Source organism: Amaranthus tricolor, chromosome 13, assembly GCF_026212465.1.
Source record: "Amaranthus tricolor cultivar Red isolate AtriRed21 chromosome 13, ASM2621246v1, whole genome shotgun sequence".
Classification (NCBI taxonomy): domain Eukaryota; kingdom Viridiplantae; phylum Streptophyta; class Magnoliopsida; order Caryophyllales; family Amaranthaceae; genus Amaranthus; species Amaranthus tricolor.
In genome coordinates this window covers 13,412,608-13,429,548 of record NC_080059.1, presented here as the reverse complement: position 1 = coordinate 13,429,548, position 16,941 = coordinate 13,412,608, and the positions used below count along the sequence as shown (strand labels likewise).

The window sequence follows — 16,941 nt, the reverse complement described above, 5'->3', positions numbered from 1 at the left end:
AATTTTAGGATGGGTGACCTCATGGGAAATTTTCCTAGGTGTGCACAATTGAGGCCAAAGCGCGCTGAAAAGACTTGTGTTGATTTGTGGGGCCAGTTTATAATCTCCATGGGTAGTCATCGGCGGTCTAACAGGTAGGGGTGTTACACCCCAAACTATTAAAAGTTGCAAAAGGATTGAGACATAGAGATTCAGTATCGGCTTATCTCTTTGTTATAGATATGGATTATCTCTTAAGAAGGATAAATGTTATGAGTGGGATAAGAACTTTACCTTCCATCCTAGATACAAGAGAGTTAACATTACACATCTCCTTTTTTGCTAATGATCTATATATTATTGTTTGTGAAAGAAATAGTCTATAAAAAGGTTGATGAGTGAATTTGAGAATTGTTCATTTGCTTTTGGACTTGCTACAAACTCTGAAAAGTGTGCAATTTATAAAGATGGTATAATTGTTATAATCTAAGAGTTAGATATGTTAGAGCCTAGAGCGGACACCCTTTTTAAATATCTTGGAATTCCTGTGTGCTTAAGTAAACAGAACATCACATAATTCAAAACTGGACCTCCAAAACCTTGTCTTATGCTAGAAGACTACAACTCATAGGTAGTGTGTTAGCTAGTATTCAAGTTTTTCAAGCCATATATTCCGATTGCCAAATAAATCGTAAACTTTGTCCAAGCAACCTGCAAATCCTACTTATGGTTATGTATCGAGAACTCAAGAAGAGTTCGTAATATGCCTTCTAAAGGCTTATGGGAGACAAAATTTGAAGAATTTTGTGATTTGGAATCAAACATATATCATTAATCACCTATGGGGCATCAATATAAAAAAATCGATTATGGGTGAAAAGTGCATGCGTATTATATAAAATAAGCCAACATGATGAAAAAGGTTCTCCTAAACTCTTGTTCTTGGATGCTAAGAAAGAATATAAAACAAAAACCATTATTGTAATTTGGTGGGATAGGATTGTCTCTTGGCACAACATGAGTTCAAAATATCCAAAGCTTAATGCAACCATCTTAGCAGTTAGGAACTTGTATCATGGAAAGCCATAACTTATTATTGATTTACTTCTCCTTAAGTTAATTTCCTAATCTAAACGATGAAGACTTGCATGGGTTAGCCTATATCTACTAGGCGTGTATTATGCTCTATTGCTCCATAGTCACATGATCATCTTATCATTGAATGTCCATATAATTCCCTTTTTAATACTACTTATTATTATTATTAGAGAAATTTCATATTATAGCATCGAACTTTTATGAAATGCAAGTGGTAGCACTTTTATAAGATTTTTCTTTATGGTAGCATCCAATTTATGCCTTATCTAACTACCTAGCATTTTTCGCTAAATTCTTGTCAATTTCCGTTTAAGTCATCATTTTGATGTTTTTACCCTTATTAAGTGTTAGTTGTTGTCTTTATAATTTGCCTTAAGCCATTTTTATGCTCTCAAATGTTTAATTCACCATTTTGACGTTTTATTCACCATTTTGACGTTTTATTCACCATTTTAATTCATCAACGCTCTTAAATGTTGTAACAACTTTGTTTTCATTCAAATTGTTGGCATTTCTGACAAAAGGTGCCTTAAGAACTATTACATAAGCCATAATGTTCACTTAATGTACTTAATTAGGATTATAAAATTCAAAAGGTGCATTTCAAGCACTAATACATATGTACTTAATGAAGGTAAATTATAAAGACAACAATTTGAATGAAAATAAAATTGTGACATACATTTGAGAGCTTTGATGAATTAATAGTGAATTAAATGTCAAAATGGTGAATTAAACATTTGAGAGTATAAAAATGGTTTAGGGCAAATTATAAAGACAACAACCAATACTTAATAAGGGTAGAAACGTCAAAATAATGAATTAAACGGAAATTAATATGAATTTAACAAAAAATACTACGACAGTTAGATAAAACATATACTAGATACTACCATGTGAAAAAATCTTACAAAAATGATATCGTTTTATGAAAATTGAATGCTTGTCGAATTTAACTATTAAAAATACAGTGAGACACAACGCATAAAACAGCAGTTCCGATTCCCACTTATTATCAAACGTCTAACAACACATAGCGATTCTGAGCTCGGCTGAAACCCAGTGAACTACGAAGAACGCTGAAAGGATAAAAAAATCAAACAAGAGAATCTAACCAATTACATCCAGATATCGTGGGTTTTGAAAATTTTCTTCTGTAAGGTAGCTCTCTGCTTTTCCTCTTTTATTCTAGGGCTCTACAAATTAATGGTAATATTTTACGATTTTGTATTTTAGGGATTTAGAATTTGATTGTTCTTATTGTCGACGGTGAATTAAAGCTTTAATATTTCCAAACTGAATTCGATAAATTGTTTAATATGTAGTATTTCATTTGCTTTACTTTGTGTACTTTTTGTTGAAAATTCTATTAATTTGCTGTTCTTCTAATTCAATTTATTGCCTACTTCCAAATTTTGTCCCATTGTGACTTAGGGTTTTGAAAACGGTTCCTATGTTTCATATATTGGTTTGGTATATTAGCACTGAATTTCAATGCTTTAGCATATATTACTTTCTAGATTCTGTTGAATCGTTGCTGAAAGTTGGATTAGTTTGGCTTTTATTTTTTAATTTAAATTACTGCCTACCGCTATCAATTTGTCCAATTGAGATTTAGGGTTTCGAAAACATTGTAATGTTCATATGTTGGTTTAAATTGCTACTAAACAGTTATAAACATTGCTTTCACGGCTTGGATTCATTGTTCATACGTTGGTTTGAGTTGCTTACTTAACAAATACAAGATATTTAGGTCTCATGGTGTTGGTGTGGAATTCTTGTTATTGGAAAAACAAATAATTTCTTCAGAGTGTAGTAGTAGTTGATTAAGTGTGAAAAGTAATATGTATGTGCTTCATGTTTTCAGGTTTAAGTATTGGAAATAAGTAAAAATGCCCGACTTACACTCTCTTGTTAATGATTTTCAAAACAAACTTAGGAAACGGTGAGTGTTTTTTTAAGATTTTCTTACAAATTACATAAAAAATGTGATTTTTAATTCTCATCAGTTTTTGGTTTCTTAGCAAAATTGAGGGGTCACAAGCCACGGCTAGGCACACAGCAGAGTTGCTTCGTTCAGTTATATCACAACAAAGAATTCCGTATACAAATCAGGCCGGTGCTCTTATTAATGCTATAAAGGCTGTTGGAGAGCAGCTGATTGCTGCAAATCCTGTTGGTAGGCCTCTTTACTGTCTACATAGCAAATCATGGGTAGAAGGCCGTTCTTTTGATTTTCTGCGTAAATTTCATAGGATAGCTCATAAATATCAAATTATCGAAAATCAAGTTAAAAGTAGGAGCTTTAGGAGAGAGGGTGAAATAGGAAAGGCAGTGGAAGAATTTCCTTCTTAGCATAAGGTCTTGTTTTGTTCAAAATAAGGTCAAATGTTTGGTATGGCACATTATGTTGCTTTGTAGTTTGTGCTTGCACTCCCTTCTCTCTCCCTTACCATCCCCCCTTAAAAGGCTAAGGGAGAATCTCTTGGTCATCTGGCAGTGGTTGATCTTATGCGTTGCTCTTTCCAATTTATTTATATTTTTGACACATGAAATTTCCTTTTGTTTTGTTGGGTTAGTATGTCTGTCGCGTGAGTATGCCATATCATAAAGAGGAAGATACAATTTTGTTGCATAAACTTTTTCCATAGCATTGCTATTGAGAGGTGGTATTTTGAGTCTTATTTAGTTCTAATGACAATAAAATAGAGAGGCGGTAGCCGTAAGCATGAGAAGATCTTTCATTAGTAGTGACTGTTTTCACTCTCCTATCTCTTTCTGGGTTTTTTATGTGGTTTTGCTGTCATTCTGGTAACAACATCATAAATGTTGTAGTCATATGAATTTTTTGATCTTGTAGAGTTGTCAAGGGCCTGAGTCAGTGTTGGCGCACCACCCTCATTCAACAAGCAATCTTTTAATCCACCTTTCAAAGATCATCCTTAGTTCAAGCCTTGTCTTAATCAAATCCGAATTTTATTTACTTAGCTTTCAGTTTGTTTGTTTTTGAGTCAGCTTTCAGTTTGTTTGTATTTGAGTCGAACCTTTTATTTTTAAGTTAAATGTTAAGTGTTTTAGTTAAAATGTCATTTTACTTCAAGTATTTTAGAAGTCTTTAGGCAAGTATGACAGCACAAGATTATGAAGCAAACAAAGATGACGATCAAGCAAAGGCGCGCAAACACACCAAGAATTTCAGTCCACATTTGATCCACTTGTGACGCCAAAGTGAAGAGTTAATTGAATTAATTGTTTAATCATGCACAAAAAGGGGGTCGAAAATCCTAGTCAAGTTTCAAGCATCTTGGCGTGTGGAATATTTTCTCAAAACCGTCATCTTCAAAGTCCTAGTTTAGTCCATCTTAGCTAGGTAGTTATTTTATGTAAGTTATTTATAGTAGTGGTAGTTAATAGAAGTTAGAGTTAGTTTCTAGTAGTTATTTTTGGTTTTGTAAGTAGGAAAGCATGGGACGAAAGTTACGTAAGGAGTTACTCATTGTGGGGAGTTATTTCCCGCAAATGGAGCACATGGGAGGTGGTTACCAAGTAGATACCAACCGGCCACTTTTGGTAACTACCAAACGGTTGTGGCTGGCTCTCCCTCACGGTTTCCACTAGTAGTTTTGAGTAGTTATTTTTCGTTTTTGCTTTCTTATATATGGCTTAGCTTGTACTCCATTGTTATCAGTGAAATAATGATAAAGAAAAACCCGAAACAACTTTGTTTCAAATTCTCGTTGTTTATATGATTTTTGGATTAGATTCGTATTTGCAAAAGTTCTTATGCTTAGTGTAATTGGCGAATACACTTGTGCTTTAAGAGCCTCCTTATTTGCTACATGGAATTATAGTGAGTATTGAGTTAGCCATTATCGTTTCCTTTTGTTTTCGTTCGAAAATTTAGTATAAAAACAACAAAAACTTGCTCCTTTTCCATTCAACATTCATCCCTCTCACCCACCTTCATCGTTCTTTCCTTTGTTCATTGTTAAGAGCTTGTAAGAACCCTTAAGTTATAGGCGATCTTACAACAGTCATATTGCTTTTGACAGTTAGACGGGATCCGGTAAGTTAGGTATTAGAGTGGCCGGAAAGTTTAGCTAGGGTATGAGTTTAATTAGTGCATCTTTAGTCATATAAGTACTATCTAGTGTAAGATTTTCTTAATAACAGTACACCCTCATATCATGTATTATGATCAAGCTATATCATAAAATAGGTTAAAATCAAATCAGAAAAACAAGTTAATAGTAATTAGGTACTAGTTGTACTTTCACCTCATGGCTTCTTGCATGGTTGCACCTCATTTCCAGGATACATTTTGTAGGAACTTCTAGTGACTTTCATTTGTGTTTATTTGCAGAGCTTGCTGTTGGTAATATTATTCGGAGGGTGCTGCACATTATTAGGGAAGAGGATTTATCTCTTACTACAGCGTCTATAGGTGACCTGAACATTTCTGTTGGAAGTGATGATGATGATGATGATGACAAGGATGATCACCCTGTCCTGTCAGCAGCTGCTGTAGCTGCTGCAGCAAGAAGCACTTTGCGCCCACCATCTTTGCAGACTCTACTTGAGGACGTTCCTGATCCCAATGCTGTTCCCCATACTTCTTCATCTGGGGGTGATTCTGAAGGGAAAAGCAAATGTAAGTTGCACTGTTTGTAGTTTCAGTGGTTGTGTCATTTTCTTCTTGAAAAATTAAGCCTTCTCATAGTTGTTTGATGGATATTTCAAATATCAATGAGCATATGTAGACTCTGTGAACTGATTAGCCGTGAATTTTCCAAATGTTTGGTGGCTTGAATAATTTCTATTACAATATGACAAATTACAGAATATCTGGAATTTGGGGTTTGGTGCTTAGCACTGATCTTATTATGTTTCAACAATTTTGTTGGAAATATAAGCTAGCTCTTGGTGTGTCATGAAGTGTTAGCTTAGCTGTTCCTGTTCTACAAGTTGTTTTTAGACTTAGAGGTTAGCTTAGCTGTTCTACTACTTTGCTCTTGGCGGTTTGCTTAGCTGTTATATAAGCTAGCTCTTGGAGGTTGATTTTGTTCTACAAGCCAGCTCTTGGAGGTTCGCTTAGCTGATGAAGCTGTAACAAAAAGATAAATTAGGTGATTTCTTTTCTAGTTGAAAAGTATACTACATTATAATTTTACAAGCTACTGAATTATTTTTGTAGTAAAATGTAATCACAAAAATTGAGTATGAGAATGTTGAATAATTATTTTGCAAATACATAACAAAAATATATAAGATTAAAATCAAAGTTGTGCATAAGTGAATGATCAATGAGATGTATACTTAGTGAAAAAGAGATGTACACTGCACCTTTTAAGTTCTCTGGTATATGTTTATAAAAGAGGATGTTACAACATTATTACTTGAGGTTTGATACAAAGATACAAGAATTAAAAAAATCGCCTGAGCAGTTATATTAAGAGATGCAAAGAACAATAGATTAGCTAAAGAAACTAAGATAAAACACAAGTTAGAGTTGGTAAACATTAATGAAAAGAACATTTACTGCTCGCGGTTAGAAAAATATGAAATCACCCAACTTTTGTGCAGTGTACTTTTTAGCAAGAGCAAACAACAAAGTAGCTTATACTGGAGGCAGTGACAAGCAATTGCTTCTTATCGCTTTGACTGTTAAATTTAATTGTCTGTTGTAAAAATGAAATTTTTTGTCATACTATGGTTGTACCCCTAATCATGACCTTGGCAAACCATTAATGATATAGCCTGACTTGTTTACATGCGTTAGAAAACATTCTTGTTTTTCTAGATAGAAATAATGGGTAGCTGAAAGTGAAAGCCATCTTATGTGAGTAATAGGATGAATATTATTGTTATGATTTGGGCATCTAAAATGCAGAAGCAGAGTAGATTGTACTATTATATAGAGCTAGTAAGAGTAATAAACTAGTCGTTGTAATTCCTGCAGCTGCTGATAAGAGCTCCAGAAGCCGAAAATTAAAGCATGATGTCATTGAAGCAGTTAATGAACTCATTCAGGATATTACTACTTGCCATGAACAGATTGCCGAACAAGCTATTGAGCACATCCATCAAAAGTATGTTCTTGTTTCCGCTGCTTAACTTTTTCATTGATTAATTATCAATTGTTTTACACTTATTGAGTCACAGATTTGCAAAATTTGTGTGATGCTGTTTATTTATTTATGTTTTCTTCTCATTGAGTTGTGATATTCCAACTTCTAATTCATGCCAGCAAGAATGTATCAGCTTATTCGTAATAAATCTATTATTCGCATTGTAGAAGCATAAAAATCACGTTCTAGGATGATTCAAGGGATATTTTAGGCTGATATTTGGGGGACAACTACATTAACCTTGAATCCTTGATAACACATCACTGTCAAATGTTACCGTAATTGCAACCAAAAATGCATTTTTGAACTACCCCAATACCATCATCTAATTTGGTATATCGTATACCCTCCGTGGCTATGCTCTCCACATACCCACCTATGTATTATCATTAAAAAGACCAATGAATACATAATAGTGAACTTGAAAGTTTATCAAAGTTGTTTGAGGCTGAATTATCTAACATATATAACTAAATAAAATGTTCTTAGAAAGATGTAGAAGCTTTTTTCTAGTAAACAATATATTGTGTAATGTTGATATGAGGCAGGCAAATGTGGTTGTGTATGGGGGTATGTAAGCCTCATACCCACCGCCCACCACCCACCCACCCACCCAGTAGGCCACTACCCACTAAATTAGTCGGCTATCTGTAACATTAAGCATCTTTTTGTCGGCTACACTAAATTAGTGGTCATGCCTTTTTAATCGCTTTCTTGGTAATTATCTTTTCAGATTTTTTAAGTATAACTACTAACTTTGTCATAGCAAAGATACATGGAACTACAAGTGTAAATATGTGAATTTGCACTTTATTTTGATTTAAGACTTCCAATTTGTTTTTTGGTCCTTTGAATGCCTGGAGTATACTAGCTGCTAATTCAACCATGGCTAATTTTGTTGTAGTGAGGTGATATTGACTTTAGGTAGCTCTAGAACAGTGATGGAATTTCTCTGCGCAGCAAAGGAGAAGAAGCGATCATTCAGAGTTTTTGTGGCTGAAGGTGCTCCAAGGTACTTTTCAAGCTTCATTTTTTCTTTCGAGAAAGAATTAAAAAGGAGAAAAGATATTGATAGACAATTAGTAGTTGATTGTTCTCCCTGCGTACGAGTGTAATACGGTTGAGAGTTCATAGCCCTTTAATTAGTATTGTGCTAAGATCTTTATAAAGAAAAGAGATATGTGGTATACTACGAAATTGCTAAGCTTGCATCTCTTATTTGTGAAAATGTGTTATCCAATTGTGGATTTTGTTTATCTTTGCTTTCTCAAGATCGTTGCTAATGCTGATATTACTTAGAATGTAGGTAGATGTCCTAACCTCATAAAGTTCTTTCCAACTAAAGGGAATGGAAAGTTGGCATTTGCTATATTTATTAGAAGGCTATTAGTTTCCATAAAAATTTCATTGTGTATTATCTTAAGTTTTCACTATTTTAACTACAATGTTGGAATTAGGTATCAAGGGCATGTTCTTGCCAAGGAATTAGCGGCAAGAGGTCTGCAGACCACTGTAATCACAGACTCTGCTGTTTTTGCCATGATATCTCGTGTTAATATGGTATTTCATCATTTCTCCAATTTACATGTCCGTTTTTTCTTGAATGTAGCAATTCAAAATTTGTAACTTCGTTTGTGAAGGTAATTGTTGGAGCTCATGCCATCATGGCTAATGGTGGACTGATAGCCCCTGTTGGTTTGAATATGGTTGCTCTTGCGGCCCAAAGACATGCGGTCCCATTTGTGGTAGTGGCCGGAAGTCACAAGGTAATTGTTTATGATCTCATTATTATTAAGCATTTACTCCCCGTCCCCAAGAAATTGCAACAATTGTATATAGCACAAAGATTAAAAATAGTGGGACCATTTGAATTGTGGGTGTTATTAAAAGAAATACATGATTCCTGATCTTCTGGTCTTAAAAATCTTAAGACTGCTCTGTTGGCCAGTGGTACATATTTTGCTGTCTCGTTTTAAGCTCTTTTTTTGTTGAGCTTGTTTAATTTTACCTCAAAATCATAATTTTCCCTACATGATGTGAACTGTGATGCAAATTAACTGTAATACTTTTCCCTGCAAAAAATTACTTGTTTGTCTATTTAATGTTAATTTTGTGGCTTCTGTTTTGCTTTCTCCTTGGGATGATTTATGATATTTATATAGCTCACGATTTCCTTGTGTTGAATTCCTATGTTGCAGTTATGCCCATTGTATCCTCACAATCCGGAGGTCTTACTTAATGAGCTGAAATCCCCTTCTGATTTGCTCGATTTTGGAGAGTTCTCAGATTGTTTTGATTTTGGAAGTGGCAATGGTGAACCGCTGCTTCATGTGGTTAACCCTGCATTTGATTATGTGCCACCAAAGCTCGTTAGTCTCTTTATTACTGACACGTAAGCTCTTTGTGGTTCCTCCTTTTATTCTAAATGCTACAGTTATGCTACACAACTTTTTATGTTTTCCATTGATGTTTTGCGCTCTACAAAATGCCTTTGCAAATCGTTTATTTTTATGTCACAAGACATCTTGACAGTGATCTCAAAATATCTAACATTCCTTACTTTTATCCCCCCCAAGAAAAAAAAAACAGAAGGAAAAAGAAAGAAGTCAAAGGCATAAATGACGCTTGATCATTCCTATGGAGCTCCCCATGATTTGGTTGTACAAGGAAAAGGTGCAAGTACAATACGTATCATGAGTTAAAAGTTGTACATATGTATGCTAAATTTCTTTCCATCGGTAGGATTATTAGACACCATTCTGTGGGAAAAATTCTAAACAAAATAATAATTGCACAAGCAGTTTATTCTTTAGAAATAGGTGCCGGAAAGGCACCATGCTTCTCACTCTGGGGAATGACCGGGATGGATTAAGAATCAATTTGCAATTGGAGGAGTCAATATGTTGTATTTCAAGTCCACACGTTGGTGCTTATCCCATTTGTTTTTGGTCCCTTTTGAAATATCAGTAGATAGCATGGTCCAAGTGATTATTTTATCAGTTTGTGTAACACCTTGGACAATGATGACATGGAAGGAGCTGACAATGGGATGAAACAACCACCATTGGTGAACCTGTCGATACATATATAAATCTCTCAACATCTCTTCCTCACGAGTTCTAAATAAACATTCTACAACCTTTTTTCAAAGCTGACATAATCAAATTCAAATCCTGAAACTAAGAAATCTTCATTGAGTGGGAACAAATTGCAGTGTGGAAAAAAATAAATAAAAATACGTCATTATGATCTGGGTCATTGCAATGATCCCAACTCGGACTAAAGTGCCCAGACCAAATGCTTGCATATAGATATCTTCATTAATATGTTCATTGAGCAATTATTGGTCACTAGTAGGTAAGAGGGTTTTAAAAAAAGGGGGTGGGGAGGGAACTGCCAAGGGGTCTTGAGTAAGACTGTCTTACGCTGCCTTTCTCACTAAGACATGGATATCTAGGGAGAGGGGGAGGATGTGTAACGAACAATCAAATAAGCAAATTTATACCCTAAAACTTACTTGGCTCCTCAATGTTTATCTTTTTCATTTTTATTATTTACAGCTGTCTCGCCCTTTTGCCCTGCCTGCTTTTTGTTGACCCTTGCCTCCTGTCCTTTTGTGATGTCCACATATGTCTTGTGAACATTACTTTTCTCTTTAGTTTTTTTGTCTTGCTTATTTATACTATATGTTTTGTTAGTGATTAGTCTTTAAATATATCGAATAATTAGTGTTATTTTATTTTAATATTACATAAAGGAAAAATAAGTAAAATAATATTTTTGTCAATCAACAACAATATCGAGCCCTAATCCCAAAAAATTGTGGTCGGCTATATGAATGGATATGTCAATTTCATTGCCCGTCCATATGGATTTTTTTTCTCCATTCATTCTGATTTTCTACTATCTCAATTTATAAGTCTAGGACATTCATATCCTTTTTTGCTCATGTGCTCCAAGTCATATTCGGTCTTCCTCGCCTTCTTTTTATGTCTTCCAAGCTCCACCTTTCTATCTTCCTTACCTGTTCGTTAATACTATCGTCTTTGCACATTCTGAAACCATCTTAAACGATTTTCTTTCATCTTTTCCTCAGTATTTGCAACTTCTAAGCCCTTTCTTATATCTTCTTTTTAAATTTTATCCCTCGAGGTATGTCCACTTATTTATCGAAGCATCCACATTTTCGCTACTCTTATCTTTCTACTATGTTCCTTTCTAAAAGCACAACATTCTGATCAATACAGTAGCGCCGTTTTGATGGTCGTCTGATAAAACTTATTATTTAACTTTAAGAGCACACCTCAATTACATAATATTTTTATTAGAAAACATTTTTTTTATCGTGTGGGGTTTTAACCCAACCAATTCTAATGTTGCATTTATTTATGGAACATTTGGGGGTGTTTGGTTTATGGCTTTTTGCGTAGCTTTTTGGTTGACTTTTCGCTTTTGGCTTGTTGGTTGGTTAAACAACCAAAAATAGTGTTTGGTGAATGGCTTTTAAGCCAGCTAAAAAGCTAGCTTTTAAACCAAAATAAAAAAATACTCCAGTTAGCTTTTTTGGTTGGCTTTTGGCTTATTTATCCACTTTTTCTCTAATAAACAGCCAACAACCAATACCTAAATTTACCAACATCTCTATAAACAGCTGACTTTTTCAACTTGCTTAAATGCCAGTAAAAACACCTAACATTTCTATTGGTTAAACAAGCCAACTTAAAAAGCCAACATCCAATTGCCAAACACTCCTATTTGGTCAAATTGCGTTTCCTAGTTCCCAAAACTCTGTTAACGTTTTTTTCATTTTTGTTTCTCGCAACGAATCAAATCTTATTTTGTGGAACGCAGTATAGAAGTATATGTATATCTTAGAAGAGTTTCTTTAACTTACGTGGCTTCACCTCTTGGTCCTTTCAAGTGTGCTTGTGTTTCTTTAGGACTGTGTTACCATAGTGTTAAAATGTGGTAGCTTTTGCGATCGCGGTAACGGAACGGTGATGTGGTAACCAGAGTGATGTGCTTATCATAACGCCTAAATATCAGTCGCAATCATAAAATATCCCTTGATACGGCCAAAAACACGGTTTTCCCCCTTTACAACGCGAAAAATATCGGTTCGTTGTTTTTGAAAACCTATCACGTGGAAGATGCGATGCGATGCGTTTTTTTTCTTTTTTACACTGTGTTACTTAATTTGCTACTTGCAATTCACCTAAATGCCTAAAAGTCTGCTTAATAAAGTTGCAATTCGTTGAAGTAGGTAACACTGGTTTAGGATCTTGGTATGGAGAGATCTCAAATCAGAATCAAAACTTAATGCTTGGAATTTAAAATTTTGGTGAGTGGGGAGATTAACATTAATTAGGAGCACTCTTTAAGGAGAACTTATCTACTCTATCTATGTACCCACTGTTGCTGCAAGTAAAAATGTGCTTGTTTGGAAATAAGTTGGGCTGATGTTTGTTGACCGAGTCATTGTGGAGGTCTTGATATTAAGCCCTCACTGTCGGTGTATGAAACTCTTTAGGGAAAATGGATCTAGACATGTGCAAATGAAGATGATGCATTGTCAAACATCCTCATAATGCTTGATGTTGTCGATAACCTTGGTTCGTGGCTCCCCTTGATTTTTCTTCCTCATGGAGTGGGCCTTTAGAAGCATAAGATGCAAATTGCAAATCGCTAGTAGTTGCCAAGTTAGGTCGGCAAGGTTGGTTTGGATCAAAATGTCGGTATTGGCCTATTAATTGGCAACTATTTCGAAAGTGTTGGCTTGGAATGTTATTGGAATTATTATAATGCTACTGCTTGAAGGCCTGTCAGTATTGGGGAGAAATTTCAATTTCAAGAATTTGGAATGTTAGTTTAACTTTTAGGGCCTTGCAATTTTTTAATGGAAGTCTCATGGTTTTCCTTGTCGTTTGTGGGAAGACTAAAAACTCCTGTTAATGTACGTGTTCTTACATTTGTGAGCCTTGGAAAGAAAGAAACCAACTGTTTTTTGATAGCACTGTCCTCTACTCCGGTTTTAAAGCTATCTTTTTTTGTGGCTTTTGTACAGCCAAAATAAAATGTTTGTCTGTAAGCATCACTTCACAGTTCTTTATTCATCAATGAATACTCTGGTAACTCGAGGACATGAGCTGTTTTGTCTTGAGTCCTACGTATGGTTTACCCCTTTGGTGTTCTCTCTAGTATGATTCTTTCACTGCTAATGCTTTTGTAGACTTTGACAGTGTAAAAAATACGTTGAACAACAAGACAAACTGTTTGCTTGATATAGATTACTGATTTCAATAAGCTTTTTCTTAAAAAGTTGTTTGGTCTTAATGATTCGTGGTGTTGCTATTTGCCGTCAATTACTTATTTCTGTTTGATCCATTTATGTTGTGATAGTTGCTTAGAACTTCTGAATTTGGTTCGTTTCTGTTTATTTTTTTTTATTTTTATTTTTGCAGGGGAGGGCATAATCCATCATACATGTATAGGCTGATCGCAGATTACTACTCTGTTGATGATTTGGTTATACAAAGAAAGTTAGCAGCTGGAAATTAACCCTTGGGTTATTTTGATGTGGTATGTTAATCAAATTTTGAAGTGTATCGAATTTGATTTTATGAAAGAGGTTCTAATTCATCAGCTCGAGTTTGCTGCATTTGTTGAAACTGCTGCATTGCTGATTTACGTTCATCATTTGTTATTGATGCTTACTTTTTCTATGCCGTGTCCATCCAACTATTGCACAATCCATCTTTGTACCCAATGCCTACTTTTCTTCTTGAAATACTGAATTTACTGGAACTTGAGAGCATGTAATTGGGGATACTCTTCGCAGCAACTCACAAGTAATTGTGAAGTATATCAATGTGGTGAAGAATTCAAGAACACGCAAAAAAGGGTGAAGTATTGGCTAGAAAATCCCTATCAAGTGATGAACCGTTGTAAGGTAGTGTTTTATTGACAAAGGAATTGAGTTATATACGAGGAAGTTATATTATTAGATAGGATATTGAGTAACTTGGGGCATTAAAAGATAGTGAGAGTGTTTAGCAAAATAGTTTATAGGTCAAATTTAGTTTATTTTGATGCAAATAGAGGGTTGGGTGGTCATTCAATGCTAATGTTTGATATCAGGTGGTGGAAACAACTTATTGTTATGAATAAGGTGTTTTTGAAGAAGCCGATTATGAAAGAGAGTTTAAAATCAGCTGGTCAAATCAGTTATTAAAATTTGCTAGTCAAATCAATCACTATAATTAGATATTAGCTTTCAGTCGTTTGTCAAATACCCCAGTCTTGATAATAGAGGTAGGGATTTGAATCCCTACGACTATTGGGTTGTACGATTCACAAAACCTTTATCAAGAGAACGTTCAATTGTTGAAGAGTCATTTCTATCGTGCTGCCCCGATCTAGTCTAGGGAAAGGTCTTATATGTTCATAAATTAATGCAAAGGTGTAATTTATACGCTAGGACAACTCTTTGGGTGATAACACAAGAAGACCCGAGTCTGGTCTAGTTTATTTACATCTACAGGTTGTGAATACAAGTCCAGCTATGCTTATCGGCTTTAGCAATAGACAAATCCCGAAATTGGAAAGGGTTTACGTGTGCAATAAGCCAATAACGAATCTAGGTTTATCAATTAAAGGTTGCACCATTCTACATTATTTTAGTGTCATATGCACTCATTCGAAAATTATCAGATAATAATAATAATATAATATAATTGAATTAAATAATAATTAAAAAAATTAACTTAAATAACAGAATATTAGTGAATATACAAATCCAGAAAGGGGGGAGGGAACACTAGTACCCTGTTGCAGCAACCTATTAGAACTGGATTGAACTTGCCTAATAGTTGTGAAAGTGATGGGAAAATTACGGGTGCTAAGAATGTGAGCTTATATTATTGCGTCTGATGAGTAATATATAAATATTTTATTTCTCTTTCTCTTTGTCCTTTTTTTTTTCCTTGTTTCCCATTTACATTATGCTTCATTCCTTCCGGTCAGGGGCGATTTTAGGATTTTGAATTAGGGGGTCAAATAGTCGATATAATAGTAAATTATTTACTATATAAAAAAAATAGTTAGATTATAACATTTTTTAAATCACTTAGATTGAAATAAACTTGAATGATAACAAAAATTATATTCAACAAATAAAAATAAAGCTTCCCTATAATTATCCCATTTAAAATAAAAATTTAGTGTTTTTCACTCTATTACTCGCTTAGTAAGTCTCCAAAAAATAAAAATACTATTAATATTAAGATAACAAAAATATAAGCACACATTAAAAAAGATAAATGTAAAATTATGAAAGATAAAAAGTAATGGCATTATAATATAAATTTATTAGTTTATAAAAAAAATAATTGTTAACAAATGTGCAACTCCAACCATTGAGCTATAGTAATTTTTGTTATATTTTTGCACTCTTTAAACTATATATCATATACTGATAAGGGGGGCCAAAGCTAAAAATACAAAAAATCGCATTTTCGATAAGGGGGGATCAGGCCTCCCCCTGCCATAAGGTAGCTTCGTCCCTGCTTCTAGTGTTGTCGTCTTCCTAGCCACTTTGGTTAATTGAGGTTCCAAAATAAGTTTCTGGCTAATGCTGATGATTTCACGGTTAATGCAGCTTAAATTTCAGTCATGGCAAAATCAAAAACCTTATAATATGGTCAAAATGTGGTGATGCGATCTTGTTTTTGCAAATCAAAAATAGTATTGTTGCTAATATAAGGAGGTGGTGCTAGCACAATACCTTAAGCGCATCAATTAACATGGGGATAATATCCCTTTCTCATGATTTCCTTAAAAACATTAACCTTAAATTTGTCTTTTTAATTATTTTTTTAATTTAATCGTATTATTTGGTTATGTTTTATTACATAATTGACAGAGAGAAAATAAAAGCTATATGAAAGGGTGATATAAACATACAAATCTTGCAATTAGATTTTACCTAATCACGTACAAATTCGGGATGATGAGGGTTATGTGATTCGATACACAACTAAGTAAAAGGGTGACACGTAAAAGTACAAATCTTGCGATAAGAAGAAAGCGACAACAGAAATTAATTAACATTTGATTTTACCTAATTACGTCCTAATTATTTATTTGCAAAAGTAATAAATCTTTTACTTTTTTATTGTACAGTCTGAATCAATTCAAATAGTGCAAGGATAAGCAGCAATATTAACGTTGCGCCCTTGGCCGATTATATTTTGTTAGGGAGCGGCTCTTTTGTCTTTCAAATAGTCTTTCAGTGACAAATTGGTAAAAAAAGTATAAATTACGAAAGTATGGACTTCTTGTTGTGATTAATCATGAATGATTTTTCACAAAGGACAGTAAATATTTTCAATTGAAGATTAAATCTTATGTTAATTGGAAAAAATACTATATTTTTCAAATAAGATCCTAAATTCAAATCTTATATTATCTTATTATTTTCTCTGCCCAGCTAACCTATAACTCAAAAAATAAAAAATATATTACTAATTGGCTTTCTTCCTATAATTATAACATGGTACGTGTGTATCTCTGAATTGTGGTACATGTTTATCTTGTTATGTGTAAACTGGAACAAACATAAGGCACTAATATATTGTATGGCACTATAACGCTAAAAAATCGTCGTCAATTGGTAGATATTTTGATTTTGGAAGGGGTGAAATCTTCGTCAATTTGTAGGCAAGCTATTCATTCCTCT

General features: G+C 34.0%; 1 protein-coding gene across 1 annotated transcript; it reads left to right on the top strand.

Annotated features, from left to right (window-relative positions):
- The first annotated feature begins 2,068 nt into the window (after positions 1–2,068).
- LOC130798094 (uncharacterized) lies at positions 2,069–13,938 on the top strand. Its single transcript, XM_057660960.1, has 10 exons — positions 2,069–2,238; positions 2,945–3,022; positions 3,102–3,256; positions 5,441–5,728; positions 7,037–7,166; positions 8,110–8,217; positions 8,663–8,765; positions 8,846–8,971; positions 9,404–9,597; positions 13,667–13,938. The coding sequence occupies exons 2-10, from the start codon at positions 2,970–2,972 to the stop codon at positions 13,761–13,763; spliced, it is 1,254 nt and encodes a 417-aa protein (XP_057516943.1). The 5' UTR covers positions 2,069–2,238; positions 2,945–2,969; the 3' UTR covers positions 13,764–13,938.
- The last annotated feature ends 3,003 nt before the right edge of the window (positions 13,939–16,941 follow it).